General features: G+C 43.0%; 1 protein-coding gene across 3 annotated transcripts in view; it reads right to left on the reverse strand.

Annotated features, from left to right (window-relative positions):
- Positions 1-16,533, reverse strand: part of NTAQ1 (N-terminal glutamine amidase 1) — a 56,343-nt gene that overhangs the window by 35,935 nt on the left and 3,875 nt on the right. For all 3 annotated transcript variants that reach the window (XR_011314130.1, XM_069731856.1, XM_069731855.1), the window contains exons 3-4: positions 15,555-15,605; positions 15,082-15,233 (exon numbers count right to left, since the gene is read on the reverse strand). Coding sequence is in view for 2 of the 3 variants with exons in the window: in XM_069731856.1 (XP_069587957.1) it covers positions 15,082-15,233; positions 15,555-15,605 (203 nt within the window). In the remaining variant the exon portion in view is untranslated. The remainder of the gene's footprint in view (positions 1-15,081; positions 15,234-15,554; positions 15,606-16,533) is intronic.

The raw sequence follows: 16,533 nt of genomic DNA on the forward strand, positions 1-16,533 counted from the left end.
TTAGCCAAAGTGCCTGTCGGGCTGCATTTGAGAGACCCGCCGATCTTGCAGCCAATTTCAGGGAATCAATCGAGGCATCCGCTAGATAAGCCGCTCCTTCTCTGACCTGAGACAGGGAGTTTAACAATTTGTCCCTGGGTACTTTAGCTTTAAGCTGTTCTTCCAGCTGAGTTACCCAGACCATAACTGATCTTGCCATACAGGTGCCTGCGATTGCGGGCTTAAAGGCTCCAGATGATGCCTCCCACACCTTCTTAAGGAGCATGTCAGCCTTCCTGTCTGAAGGATCCTTAAGAAGTCCTACATCCTCTAATGGTAGCGAGGCTGTTTTCGAGGTAGAGGCTACTGCCGCATCTACTTTTGGGATCTTCATCCACTGGGATAAGGTGTCATCCTCAAAGGGGTACCTTCTCTTTGCAGCCGAAGGTAAGAACCCTTTATCTAGCTTGTCCCACTCCCGTTTGACCAGCTCTTTAATGGTATCTACCACCGGGAAAGCTTTGCGAGTTCTCTGGCTCAGCCCTGCGAACATGATTTCCTGGGTTGTTTTCGGTTCTTTACTCTCCGCCACACCCATAGTCGCACGGACTGCCTTAATTAAAGTTTCCATATTATCGGTGGCAAAGCAAGGCCTTCCCTCCTCATCTGAGGAGGATGGTGATGAACTCTCCGAGCACTCGCCCTCTTGCAACGAAGGGCTGGAATCGGATACCATTTCCATACTACTCTTCTCATGCCGCTTAGATTTAAGGGAAGATTTTATTTCTTCCCTAATTACTTCCCTCAAATCCGATACACGGAGGGGGGCCTCTTTCTCTAACGTACGGCATATACACGTCTGACATAATTTCTTTATATAGGTGTCAGGTAGTGGCTCCGTGCCTAACTCACACTTCTTATGTTTAGACTTTGAGACCTTCTTCCCCTATAACAAAGCATAGTATAGAAGACAGTTGTATCAGCCAATGGCTCAGATATAACACTCACCACCGCTGATGAAAATAGAGTACCGGTTTCTGAGGGGGTGAGGTGCGACGTGACGTCGGGTTGCCAGGGTCCTGCTGCCCGCGTGCCACATCTCCACTATGAGATCTGCTGCTGCTCCTCTGCTCTGCTAGCTGTCGGTGTTCGGCGTCTCCTGTGGAAGACATGTTGCCGCACACCACTCACCAAGCGCTGCCTTCTTTTCAAAGGTCCCGCGCTCCTCCTCCCGGCCTCCTCCGGAAGTCGTTGGTTCACTTCCGGGTCATAAGCGCCGACCTGCTCCCGCAGCGTCGCGCGCGTGTGGACGACCCAGGGCGGCGTGCCTTCCCCCGGGAACGCCACTTCTAACGCTCGGCCATGCCGCTCCTTGCCAGACGAGGGGGAAAGCTGACACAGGACTTCCCCCGACTCTGCCGTTCTCCCTGGACACCGCACAGAGGCTTGGCGGACCCGGGTAGGTGGACGAGACCTGTAGGCTCCCGCCGTCTGGAAAGGAACCCAAACTGGAGGGCGAGGGGGACCGCCCCTTTTTAACCTGTAGGTTCCTGTCCGGAAGGTGGGCGGATCCCCTCTCTCGTTGTGGGTGCTGTCGTGGCGATAGGAAAACGTGAGTATAACCCGAGAAGGGCACTTTCAGCCTAAAAAAATTGGCTGAAATTCTCGGCTTATTCTCGAGTATATACGGTACTTATAAAATTCCGTGTTGGGTCGTCCATATTCATTCTGCATTTGTGAGAACTCCTTCAGTGTATTTCCCTCCAGAACACGTGTAAATCTTTCTACTCCTTTTAGTCTTCAGTTTGTAAACCCTTCCCAATATTTTAGATTAGGGAGCCATGGCGTTTTCCACAGTGATGTAAATTGTGAAATTCCTCGCATACCCTGTAGTTTCTTCACTGTCCCCCAAAGTCTGTGTATTAACAGCAAGGTTGGGGTTCTACAATAGGGCATCTTAAATGTGTGAGTCTCCAATGCTTCATAGTGTGAGTGATAGAAGATGTGATTGGAGTAGTCGACGTTGAATTCTCCTCCAGGGTTGTCCACCCACGAATGTGCCGGAGCTGAGCTGCCATGTAATAAACCCACGGATTTGGGGCTGCAAGGCCGACCATTGTTTTATCTCTTTGCAGAGTTTCCAGTTTAATTCTTGGAGATCGTCTTCCCCAGATTAAGTCCCTGAACATGCCGTTAATTTTAAAGAGCCATCCCATACCAAATTTCTCCAAAACTACCCATAAATATTCCCATTCAACAGAGTCAAATCCTTTAACAGTATCAAGCGAGCATTTGACCCAATCTCCTGCATTATCCACCGGTAACTGGAGATTAAGAAATAATCTACGGATATGAACGGCTTGGGACCTAGCGGGCATAAATATATTAACACAGTCTCACAACATTATTAGAGCAAAAAGAGTCTATTATTTCAACATGATTATGCACAACCTCAGATAAGGAGAGACGGTTAATCGCAAAAAAATAAAATAAAAAAAATAAAACCTTTATCGTTAATCAGAGATTGTAAAAGAAGAATAGGTTTAAAGATTCAAGCTATGGAACATTAGGAAACATGATAACGCGGAATTTAATTGTCAAGAGTGACCGTAATTATGTGAACAGTTACAACCGTAATGCTTACTCAAGGAGCAAAGAAAAAATTGCAGACTGCACTCAAAATGTATAAAAAGTGTAATATCTATCTGCTGTGTAAATCTCAAGGGCATAAGTAATCCACAAAATAAATTTAAAGTGCGTATGTAATGTTGTGGACCACTAGATTGCCAATATAATCATCACAGCAAATATGCAGAGTTGAGTTTTTCATGTTCCATAGCATGCACCTTTTCCTGATCAGCCGTCATGTACCTCTAACAGCCGCAGGTGGAATCGCGATCCAACCGGGGCTGCTAACATGTTAAATGCCGCTGTCAAGCTCTAACGGCGGCATTTAACTTGCGCAAACCGGATGTGCATAATTAACTCCGCCCATCAGCACCCATGTCACATGACTGCAATGGGTGGGCATGACAGCCGGGTGTGTGACAACTCCTGTGGTTGTCATTGTCGATCTGCTAGGAGTGCCGCCCCATGGCCACCGCTCACAGCAGATGAGCATTAACCCTGTAACCCTGCTATCTGCAGAACAAGCGATCAGATGATTGCAGCTTCAGGTCTCCTAATGAGACTATGGAAGCAAGTAAAAAAAAAAAAAAAAAAATAAATAAATATATATATATATATATATATATATATATACATATATATATATATATATATATACACATATATACATACATACATACATACACACACAGTCATGGCCAAAAGTATTGACACCCCTGCAATTCTGTCAGATAATACTCAGTTTCTTCCTGAAAATGATTGCAATCACAAATTCTTTGGTATTATTATCTTCATTTAATTTGTCTTAAATGAAAAAACACAAAAGAGAATGAAGCAAAAAGCAAAACATTGATCATTTCACACAAAACTCCAAAAATGGGCCAGACAAAAGTATTGGCACCCTCAGCCTAATACTTGGTTGCACAACCTTTAGCCAAAATAACTGCGACCAACCGCTTCCGGTAACCATCAATGAGTTTCTTACAATGCTCTGCTGGAACTTTAGACCATTCTTCTTTGGCAAACTGCTCCAGGTCCCTGATATTTGAAGGGTGCCTTCTCCAAACTGCCATTTTTAGATCTCTCCACAGGTGTTCTATGGGATTCAGGTCTGGACTCATTGCTGGCCACCTTAGAAGTCTCCAGTGCTTTCTCTCAAACCATTTTCTAGTGCTTTTTGAAGTGTGTTTTGGGTCATTGTCCTGCTGGAAGACCCATGACCTCTGAGGGAGACCCAGCTTTCTCACACTGGGCCCTACAATATGCTGCAAAATGTGTTGGTAGTCTTCAGACTTCATAATGCCATGCACACTGTCAAGCAGTCCAGTGCCAGAGGCAGCAAAGCAACCCCAAAACATCAGGGAACCTCCGCCATGTTTGACTGTAGGGACTGTGTTCTTTTCTTTGAATGCCTCTTTTTTTCTCCTGTAAACTCTATGTTGATGCCTTTGCCCAAAAAGCTCTACTTTTGTCTCATCTGACAAGAGAACATTCTTCCAAAACGTTTTAGGCTTTTTCAGGTTAGTTTTGGCAAACTCCAGCCTGGCTTTTTTATGTCTCGGGGTAAGAAGTGGGGTCTTCCTGGGTCTCCTACCATACAGTCCCTTTTCATTCAGATGCCGACGGATAGTACGGGTTGACACTGTTGTACCCTCGGACTGCAGGGCAGCTTGAACTTGTTTGGATGTTAGTCGAGGTTCTTTATCCAACATCCGCACAATCTTGCGTTGAAATCTCTTGTCAATTTTTCTTTTCCATCCACATCTAGGGGAGGTTAGCCACAGTGCCATGGGCTTTACACTTCTTGATGACACTGCGCACGGTAGACACAGGAACATTCAGGTCTTTGGAGATGGACTTGTAGCCTTGAGATTGCTCATGCTTCCTCACAATTTGGTTTCTCAAGTCCTCAGACAGTTCTTTGGTCTTCTTTCTTTTCTCCATGCTCAATGTGGTACACACAAGGACACAGGACAGAGGTTGAGTCAACTTTAATCCATGTCAACTGGCTGCAAGTGTGATTTAGTTATTGCCAACACCTGTTAGGTGCCACAGGTAAGTTACAGGTGCTGTCAATTACACAAATTAGGGAAGCATCACATGATTTTTCGAAGGGTGCCAATACTTTTGTCCACCCCCTTTTTTATGTTTGGTGTGGAATTACAGGTCCTTCTCAAAAAATTAGCATATAGTGTTAAATTTCATTAGTTACCATAATGTAATGATTACAATTAAACTTTCATATATTATAGATTCATTATCCACCAACTGAAATTTGTCACGTCTTTTATTGTTTTAATACTGATGATTTTGGCATACAACTCCTGATAACCCAAAAAACCTGTCTCAATAAATTAGCATATCAAGAAAAGGTTCTCTAAACGACCTATTACCCTAATCTTCTGAATCAACTAATTAACTCTAAACACATGCAAAAGATACCTGAGGCTTTTATAAACTCCCTGCCTGGTTCATTACTCAAAACCCCCATCATGGGTAAAACTAGCGACCTGACAGATGTCAAGAAGGCCATCATTGACACCCTCAAGCAAGAGGGTAAGACCCAGAAAGAAATTTCTCAACAAATAGGCTGTTCCCAGAGTGCTGTATCAAGGCACCTCAATGGTAAGTCTGTTGGAAGGAAACAATGTGGCAGAAAACGCTGTACAACGAGAAGAGGAGACCGGACCCTGAGGAAGATTGTGGAGAAGGACCGATTCCAGACCTTGGGGAACCTGAGGAAGCAGTGGACTGAGTCTGGTGTGGAAACATCCAGAGCCACCGTGCACAGGCGTGTGCAGGAAATGGGCTACAGGTGCCGAAATGGGCTACAGAGAAGCAGCACTGGACTGTTGCTAAGTGGTCCCAAGTACTTTTTTCTGATGAAAGCAAATTTTGCATGTCATTCGGAAATCAAGGTGCCAGAGTCTGGAGGAAGACTGGGGAGAAGGAAATGCCAAAATGCCTGAAGTCCAGTGTCAAGTACCCACAGTCAGTGATGGTGTGGGGTGCCATGTCAGCTGCTGGTGTTGGTCCACCGTGTTTCATCAAGGGCAGGGTCAATGCAGCTAGCTATCAGGAGATTTTGGAGCACTTCATGCTTCCATCGGCTGAAATGCTTTATGGAGATGAAGATTTCATTTTTCAGCACGACCTGGCACCTGCTCACAGTGCCAAAACCACTGGTAAATGGTTTACTGACCATGGTATTACTGTGCTCAATTGGCCTGCCAACTCTCCTGACCTGAACCCCATAGAGAATCTGTGGGATATTGTGAAGAGAAAGTTGAGAGACGCAAGACCCAACACTCTGGATGAGCTTAAGGCCGCTATTGAAGCATCCTGGGCCTCCATAACATCTCAGCAGTGTCACAGGCTGATTGCCTCCATGCCACGCCGCATTGAAGCAGTCATTTCTGCCAAAGGATTCCCGACCAAGTATTGAGTGCATAACTGAACATTATTATTTGATGGTTTTTTTGTTTGTTATTAAAAAACACTTTTATTTGATTGGATGGGTGAAATATGCTAATTTATTGAGACAGGTTTTTTGGGTTATCAGGAGTTGTATGCCAAAATCATCCTTATTAAAACAATAAAAGACGTGACAAATTTCAGTTGGTGGATAATGAATCTATAATATATGAAAGTTTAATTGTAATCATTACATTATGGTAAATAATGAAATTTAACACTATATGCTAATTTTTTGAGAAGGACCTGTATATCCAATTTGGCTTCAGGACAATTCTTTTTGTGTTTTTTTTCATTTAAGACAAATTAAATGAAGATAATAATAACAAAGAATTTGTGATTGCAATCATTTTCAGGAAGAAACTGAGTATTATCTGACAGAATTGCAGGGGTGTTAATACTTTTGGCCATGATAGTACAATTAAATACCACAATATACCCCAGAGTATCCACAAATCATGAAAAATCACTTTTATATCACACAATACATCATTAGTCAGGGTGCACCGTGGAAGCGGACAGCGAGAGCCACTGCCAGAGAAAGACTAAAAACCAGAGCACCGAACAGGAAAACTATCAAACAAGCATACCAATCCAGGAAAAATTATAAAAATAAAGCCTTTATTATCAGAAATGGCAATTAATTACAAAAGTGCAAAAATTATATATGATCATACATATTTAAAATAAATTATAAAAATACGCAACAACAGGATAAAAACAAAATTGTTCCCAGCAGAAAAATAACCCCAGATATACTAAATCAGGATTTTTTCGACTACAGCTGCACCAGAGTATACACAAAAACTAGTGTTCAAAATTATATAAAATATAAAAATATTCGATATTAATAAAAGAGGAAAAAGAAATTTGGGTGATACTAAAAAGTGCAACTGTGCAGTTATATATAAGCAGCAAATATAAAGTGCTGGAATGCTGTGACCATAAATAAGGTCATACCATGTGCAATCCACAACAATCAAGTGCAAATATGTGGCAAAACTCCAGATAGCACCGCAATCATATGTATTAGTATACCTGTGGGGGGCTGGGTCCTGTATCGGCGTTCACCCGACGCGCGTTTCGGACCACTGTCCTTCGTCAGGGGGTGGCTATGTGAGCAATTATGGGGGTTTATATACTGTGCTTATTCCAGACGCCGCGGCCCGGGCACATGCGGCGCATGCGCAGTCAGGAGGTCCCGGAAGTTCCGGTCTCCGCGTCACATGACCGGCCGTACGGGGACGGAGTACCCGACGTAGCCAAGGCAACATGGACGCGGAGAGCCGGGACTCCAGGACACAGACCCGGCATGCGCACAGCCCAGGACACAGCGTGAGGAGGAAAATATACCACTGCAGTGTATATGTAAATATGGACGTGTAAAAAATAAAGAGAAAGACGGAGGCACAACTATATGTATATAAGGATGTATATAGGATACGTGGGCAACGGGATGGAGGGTTATGGCATAAAGAATGGATAGATATGTATAAAATATATATATCTCTAGTACAAATGTTAAGAGTAGGAATAAATCCACACTATATTATATTTCTATCCTCCATATAGTGTGGATTTATTCCTACTCTTAACATTTGTACTAGAGATATATATATTTTATACATATCTATCCATTCTTTATGCCATAACCCTCCATCCCGTTGCCCACGTATCCTATATACATATAGTTGTGCCTCCGTCTTTCTCTTTATTTTTTACACGCCCATATTTACATATACACTGCAGTGGTATATTTTCCTCCTCACGCTGTGTCCTGGGCTGTGCGCATGCCGGGTCTGTGTCCTGGAGTCCCGGCTCTCCGCGTCCATGTTGCCTTGGCTACGTCGGGTACTCCGTCCCCGTACGGCCGGTCATGTGACGCGGAGACCGGAACTTCTGGGACCTCCTGACTGCGCATGCGCCGCATGTGCCCGGGCCGCGGCGTCTGGAATAAGCACAGTATATAAACCCCCATAATTGCTCACATAGCCACCCCCTGACGAAGGACAGTGGTCCGAAACGCGCGTCGGGTGAACGCCGATACAGGACCCAGCCCCCCACAGGTATACCAATACATATGATTGCGGTGCTATCTGGAGTTTTGCCACATATTTGCACTTGATTGTTGTGGATTGCACATGGTATGACCTTATTTATGGTCACAGCATTCCAGCACTTTATATTTGCTGCTTATATATAACTGCACAGTTGCACTTTTTAGTATCACCCAAATTTCTTTTTCCTCTTTTATTAATATCGAATATTTATATATTTTTATATTTTATATAATTTTGAACACTAGTTTTTGTGTATACTCTGGTGCAGCTGTAGTCGAAAAAATCCTGATTTAGTATATCTGGGGTTATTTTTCTGCTGGGAACAATTTTGTTTTTATCCTGTTGTTGCGTATTTTTATAATTTATTTTAAATATGTATGATCATATATAATTTTTGCACTTTTGTAATTAATTGCCATTTCTGATAATAAAGGCTTTATTTTTATAATTTTTCCTGGATTGGTATGCTTGTTTGGTAGTTTTCCTGTTCGGTGCTCTGGTTTTTAGTTTGGCCATGATAGTGTATGGTTGTCTGTTGTGCGACCTTTATGACATCGTCGCCATGGCAACCATTATGACATCGTCGCCATGGCAACCATTATGACATCGTCGTTGTGCCCGTTGCTGATTGGTCGAGGCCGCCAGGTCTCGACCAATCAGACGCGGGATATCTACGTCCTTTATGACATCATCGTCGCTGTGATCGTCGCTGATTGGTCGAGGCCTGGCGGCCTCGACCAATCAGACGCAGGATTTCTACGTCGATGCTGTGCCGGTCTCTGATTGGTCGAGGCCTGGCGGCCTCGACCAATCAGAGAGCCGGGATTTCCAGGACAGACAGACAGACGGAAAAACCCTTAGACAAATATATATATATATATATATATACACACACACACACACATATACACACACACACACTAGATGGTGGCCCGATTCTAATGCATCGGGTATTCTAGATTATGCATGTCCATGTAGTATATTGCCCAGACACGTATGTAACAGGTTAAAAAAAAAAAAGAGTTAAAATAAAAAATAAACATATGCTCACCTTCCGAGGGCTCCTTGTAGTCCTGTCGCCTTTGTACGGTGCAGGCGGCAGCTTCCGGTCCCAGGGTTGGATGAGCGCAGGACCTGTGATGACGTCGCAGTCACATGACCATGACGTCATGGCAGGTCCTTCTCGCATAGCATCCTTGGCCCTGGAACCTGCCGCTTGCACTGCTGAGGAGAGGACGCAACAGTGGAGGGTGAGAATAACCTTTTTTTATTATTAGTAACATTAGATATTTTTACTATTGATGCTGCATACGCATCATCAATAGTAAAAAGTTGGTCACACAGGGTTAATAGCTGCGTTAATGGAGTGCGTTACACCGTGGTCCATTAACGCTGGCATTAACTTTGTGTGAGGGCTGACTGGAGGGGAGTACGGAGTGGGCACTGACTGCGGGGAGGAGGGAGCGGCCACTTTTCCGCCGGTCGCTGATTGGTCGCGGCAAAACAGCCGCGACCAATTAGCGACTTGGATTTCCATGACAGACAGAGGCTGCGAGCAATGAATATCTGGGACAGAAAGACAGACGGAAGTGACCCTTAGACAATTATATAGTAGATACATACACAGTACAGACCAAAAGTTTGGACGCACCTTCTCATTTAAAGATTTTTCTGTATTTTCATGACTATGAAAATTGTACATTCACACTGAAGGCGTCAAAACTATGAATTAACACATGTGGAATTATATACTTAACAAAAAAGTGTGAAACAACTGAAATTATGTCTTATATTCTAGGTTCTTCAAAGTAGCCACCTTTTGCTTTGATGACTGCTTTGCACACTCTTGGCATTCTCTTGATGAGCTTCAAGAGGTAGTCACCGGGAATGGTTTTCACTTCACAGGTGTGCCCGCGGTGTAACGCACTCCATTAACGCAGCTATTAACCCTGTGTGACCAACTTTTTACTATTGATGATGTGTTTGATGTCTCGGAGCTTAATATAATCCCGAGACATTTCAGGCTACATCATGCATGCAATCCGGCATCTTTCAAGGTACGTGGTATTGATAGGGTCCACGCTGGCAGTAGAGGTGGTGACCTTAAACGGATCCTGGCACAAATGGAGTGCCAATGGATTATTTCATTAGGTACTATGGTCCCCAATGGCCTGAATGAGCAGGTGTCTTTTGTCCCCTTCTTATAGACGTGCGGAAGTTTTTTCGCGGTGTTCTTTGTCGTCCTGCTCTCTCATTTTTATTGGTCTGTGTTTTTAATTAGTGTTCTGTTCTCTTTCCCTTTTTTTAGTTTGTTTATTCTACATTTATATTTATTGTTTGGTGATTGGACCTAATTGGTTTGGAACAGACAGCCTAGCAGCTGATACATCTTTGGAGGACTTTTGTGGAAATTACGTGGCATCCTTTTATTGATACGGCACATCTCCACATGATTGAATATGGACCTTTAAGGAATGGAACTTGGGACACTATCATTCCGGATCCGCGTCCACTGTCTCCAGGATGTACTGCCGGGCGGGATTCTGGCGTTGTCTTTTACGGTGTATAAATTACCTGTTTTTGTGGTGCCAGTATCTCTTCCCTTCTCCAATATGGACGCCGGGGTGTTGCACCTGCGCTGTGGATCCCCAGCCGTGCCGCGCCTCCACAAGGCTTCCTTAACAGCGACGCCCAGATCTGGTGACGTCACGGGGGATTTCCCTCTGCTCTGGACGTCGCTGGGAAGGCCGGAAGTGGCGTGTTGCCGGCTGGTGGACCCGCCTGCGTGCGCTGCAGCGCGCCTGCGCCTCATTTGCTTCAGCTGCATTATGGATATAAAAACCGGGCGTTTTGTCAGAAGCCACACAGCCCCCCCGAGGAAGCAGTTATTACGCGAAACGCGCGTCGGGGCTTTCCGTGGGACGGTTCACACCGGAGTCTGCGCACATGGGTAAGCAGTAGGCAGGGTTAAGGATGTATCCCTATGGTGCAGCACTATTTGGGCAAGTTGCAATGTGGGTTAGTGCTTATTAAGGCAGGGTTTATCCCCATTAAGGGTTACTGGTTTACTTAAAATTCCTTGGCTTTTTTTTGCTACTACCCGATTTTGTGTACATATAACTTGTGGCACCTTATTACTAATTTGTTGTTACATGGTACATTTTCTCCCTATGCTGTCTTTGCTGTGCCCTTACTCTGTTTTATGTGCGCACTTTGGTGTGTATGTCCTTGTGTCACACACCTTATCCTCAATATACACTGTTACTATTTTTTGTATGTTGTTGTGCTAATAAAGTTTATTGATTTTATACTTTAAATCGATTATATATTTTTTATCATCTATGGGGCATTCTGCTCTTTGTTGTTTATAGGTTTATATGATGATGCGTATGCAGCATCAATAGTAAAAATATCTAATGTTACAAATAATAATAATAATAAAAAAAGGTTATTCTCACCCTCCACTGTTGCGTCCTCTCCTCAGCAGTGCAAGCGGCAGGTTCCAGGGCCAAGGATGCTATGCGAGAAGGACCTGCCATGACTTATGTAATAGAGAAAGCGGAGGGCACCACTGAATGCAAAACTGATATTGTTTTTCAGTCCACGGTGAGCCCCAACAGAGATAATCCAAAAGAAAAGGAAAAGATCATGTCCACATGAATGGGAGCACCACAAACAATTATATAAAGGTTATAAAGTTTTTATTGAAACAATACCACAATAGTCAAAGATACATCACACAAAAAAAAAATGAGACTAAAAACATATAAAAATGCAATGCACAAAACAAACGTGCACAACAGACATTTCCTAGTATAGGGAAAATGACTAGCCACATCCCCCTCCCCTCCCAAGGATAGTGATGGATATACTCAGCACAATGGCCAATGATTTAACCATATAACAGTGCATACAATGCAAATAATCTCTATACAGTACTAATAATAGCTGTGAAATATTGACTCACTAATATCACAGTGCCATATGGTCCCATAGACAATTAAAGCCAAAGAACAGTTGATAATAGCAAACATATAACAATCAGTGCCTCAATGGCTGCTGGGACAAAGACTCATGCCCCATAAATGCAAATGCAAGTGCACAGGGTAATAAACATAATGGTCTGAAATTTGCCTGGATAATGCATAATTCAATATACCTGTGCCTAGAAAGAAGCGCTGACACAAAAATGGATCAGGACCCCAAAATAACCTAAATGAAGGGGAAAGAGAAATAAGAGAGGGAGGAGGGGATGTGGGGCGCGAACCCACGCGTATCGCCGCGACTATGGCGGCTTCCTCAGGGAAAGAATAGCAGCTGCTGCTATTCTTTCCCTGAGGAAGCCGCCATAGTCGCGGCGATACGCGTGGGTTCGCGCCCCACATCCCCTCCTCCCTCTCTTATTTCTCTTTCCCCTTCATTTAGGTTATTTTGGGGTCCTGATCCATTTTTGTGTCAGCGCTTCTTTCTAGGCACAGGTATATTGAATTATGCATTATCCAGGCAAATTTCAGACCATTATGTTTATTACCCTGTGCACTTGCATTTGCATTTATGGGGCATGAGTCTTTGTCCCAGCAGCCATTGAGGCACTGATTGTTATATGTTTGCTATTATCAACTGTTCTTTGGCTTTAATTGTCTATGGGACCATATGGCACTGTGATATTAGTGAGTCAATATTTCACAGCTATTATTAGTACTGTATAGAGATTATTTGCATTGTATGCACTGTTATATGGTTAAATCATTGGCCATTGTGCTGAGTATATCCATCACTATCCTTGGGAGGGGAGGGGGATGTGGCTAGTCATTTTCCCTATACTAGGAAATGTCTGTTGTGCACGTTTGTTTTGTGCATTGCATTTTTATATGTTTTTAGTCTCATTTTTTTTTTGTGTGATGTATCTTTGACTATTGTGGTATTGTTTCAATAAAAACTTTATAACCTTTATATAATTGTTTGTGGTGCTCCCATTCATGTGGACATGATCTTTTCCTTTTCTTTTGGATAAGGACCTGCCATGACGTCATGGTCATGTGACCGCGACGTTATCACAGGTCCTGCACTCATCCAACCCTGGGACCGGAAGCTGCCGCGTGCACCGTACACAGGCGACAGGACTACAAGGGGCCCTCAGAAGGTGAGCATATGTTTATTTTTAATTTTAACCTGTTACATACGTGTCTGGGCAATATACTACATAGACATGCATAATCTAGAATACCCGATGCATTAGAATCGGGCCACCATCTAGTGTATATGTGTATATATATATATATATATATACTAGATGGTGTGTATGAGTGTGTGTGTGTGTGTGTGTGTGTGTGTGTGTGTGTGTGTGTTCAGACACACACAATCACATTCCTTTTGCCCCATTCAACATAAAATAAGATACACATATTTGGTATTGCCGCGTTCAGAATCACACGATAAAAATATATAAATAATTGATTCGATAGGTAAATGGTGCAACAAGTAAAGAAAAAAAGAAGCCAGAATTATGGTGTTCTGGTCATCACAACATTGCAATAAAATGAAATCACGGGCGGTCAAAACACCGTATCTATCCCCAAATGGCATCAATAAAAATTTCAGCTCGGCACGCAAAAATAAGCCCTGCCCCAGATCCAGAAAAATGGAGACGCTACAGGTCTCGGAAAATGGTGCTTCCCACTCCCTTTTAGAAACTTTGGATTTTTTTTTTTCCATCACTTAAATAAGAACCTGAACATGTCTGGTGTCTGTGTACTCGTAATAGTGCTGGTGTCTCCGCGGTGTTAGATGTTTTGATCTCCCCGAGGTCATTCATCCTTATGTTTATAGTCCTTTTACCAGGCACTGCTCCTAATAGCCAGTTTCCTACTCCACACTGATGAGGGGCAAATACCCCGAAACAGCTGTCTGTGGATGGATACCATGTTTTGGTATAGGTGGTTTTCCTTTTTGGATGCTGCCCTTCCCGTGGTTATTCCTTCCCGGTGAAAGACCTGGCTATTTATTGCTTGCGTTGAGAAACACGTGATGGTGTCTCCGCGGCTTTTCTACATGTGAACTTGTAATGGCCTGGGGAGTCATAATGGCCGGTCAGTTTTAGCATTTAGTGAACATGGTAAAAAGCAAAGCCCAAAACCCACTTTCTTTCCAATTTCACAGCACTTAGAATTGTTTCCCCTTGTTCCAGTACACTATAGTGTAAAACCAAAAGGTGTTATTCAAAAGTACAACTTGTCAATTACAAAGAAAAAAAAAAAAAAGCTCTCACACGGCCATGTTGATTTAAATATATATATATAAAAAAAAAAAATTATGGCTCTGGGAAGAAGGGGAGCAAAACTAAAACGAAAACGCAAAAACGGACAAATCCAAGATGGTAAAGGGGTTAATTGCCCACCCTTGCCATAACAGTAGGTGGTGCCTGATGGGAGTCGCTGGTCCCCAGCGGTCAGGGACCCGGCCGTGCCTTTGACAAGGCAGAACAGGATTAATCCCGCAGCAGCTTGGAGAGGCCCAGCCATTACAAAGGTTTGTTCGGGGCTGCGCACAGCCGCTACCGGCAGGTATCGTGCTCCTGTATTATTCATCACATGTGGAGGAGAGAAGGTTTTTCCACCAACATAGAAGAGGATTCTTTACTGTTAGGGCAGTGAGAATCTGGAATTGCTTGCCTGAGGAGGTGGTGATGGCGAACTCAGTCGAGGGGTTCAAGAGAGGCCTGGATGTCTTCCTGGAGCAGAACAATATTGTATCATACAATTATTAGGTTCTGTAGAAGGACGTAGATCTGGGGATTTATTATGATGGAATATAGGCTGAACTGGATGGACAAATGTCTTTTTTCGGCCTTACTAACTATGTATGTTACTATGTGCAGATATGACGGCATCAAACCCCGAGTGTCACCGGAACAACCATGTACTGTAATCCAGCAGTTTACCTTCTGAAGTCTTTACGGATAAGGTCATCCGAGCGGAGAGCTTCCTTAATGTAGGCATCACAAGGGCAGGGAAATGGCAGCACTGTGTCCAGATCATAGACGACCCTCTGCCCATCGCTGCCGGCGTCATGAAGTAGAATGACATGATAATCCTGCAGGGGCAAAGCAAGATGCAGGCGTCATTCCCCATACTACAGCGCCGCCAGACGCGAGAGCCCCGTACAGGGAATTCTGGTCCATGCGCCAGAGATGTGAAGCGTTTCCCCCACGTCATCTCACGACTGCCAGAATCGCATCATTTCAAGGCGTCATCGACTTTAGAAAACCAATGATACCATACTAGAAATTCAGAGATCATACAGGGGCCCAAATATCGAGGGGCCACATAGAGCGTAACGGTAGAAATACACAGAGACAGAATAAATAGTAAGAAGGTAGTTCACATTACAGGTTTGGGAGGAGGACGTCCTCACCCAGATCACCGGATCCTCGCCATCCCCACACTTCTGCCTCCATATCGGAATCTGCAAATAAGAAAAAACATGGAGAAGAGAGAGAGAAAACACAGGGGGAATTATAGTAGTTATATTCTTGTACATAGGAGCAGTATTATAGTAGTTATATTCTTGTACATAGGAGCAGTATTATAGTAGTTATGTTCTTGTACATAGGAGCAGTATTATAGTAGTTATATTCTTGTACATAGGAGCAGTATTATAGTAGTTATATTCTTGTATATAGGGACAGTATTATAGTAGTTATATTCTTGTACATAGGAGCAGTATTATAGTAGTTATATTCTTGTACATAGGAGCAGTATTATAGTAGTTATATTCTTGTACATAGGAGCAGTATTATAGTAGTTATATTCTTGTACATAGGGAGCAGTATTATAGTAGTTATATTCTTGTACATAGGGGCAGTATTATAGTAGTTATATTCTTGTACATAGGAGCAGTATTATAGTAGTTATATTCTTGTACATAGGAGCAGTATTATAGTAGTTATATTCTTGTACATAGGAGCAGTATTATAGTAGTTATATTCTTGTACATAGGAGCAGTATTATAGTAGTTATATTCTTGTACATAGGGGCAGTATTATAGTAGTTATATTCTTGTACATAGGGGCAGTATTATAGTAGTTATATTCTTGTACATAGGGGCAGTATTATAGTAGTTATATTCTTGTACATAGGAGCAGTATTATAGTAGTTATATTCTTGTACATAGGAGCAGTATTATAGTAGTTATATTCTTGTACATAGGAGCAGTTTTATAGTAGTTATATTCTTGTACATAGGGGCAGTATTATAGTAGTTCTATTCTTGTATATAGGGGCAGTATTATAGCAGTTATATTCTTGTATATAGGGCGAAGTATTCTAGTAGTTATATTGCTGTACATAAGGGGGGTAGTATTATATTCTTGTACACATGGGTAGCATTATATC

This window comes from Ranitomeya imitator, chromosome 6, assembly GCF_032444005.1.
Source record: "Ranitomeya imitator isolate aRanImi1 chromosome 6, aRanImi1.pri, whole genome shotgun sequence".
NCBI classification, from domain to species: Eukaryota; Metazoa; Chordata; class Amphibia; order Anura; family Dendrobatidae; genus Ranitomeya; species Ranitomeya imitator.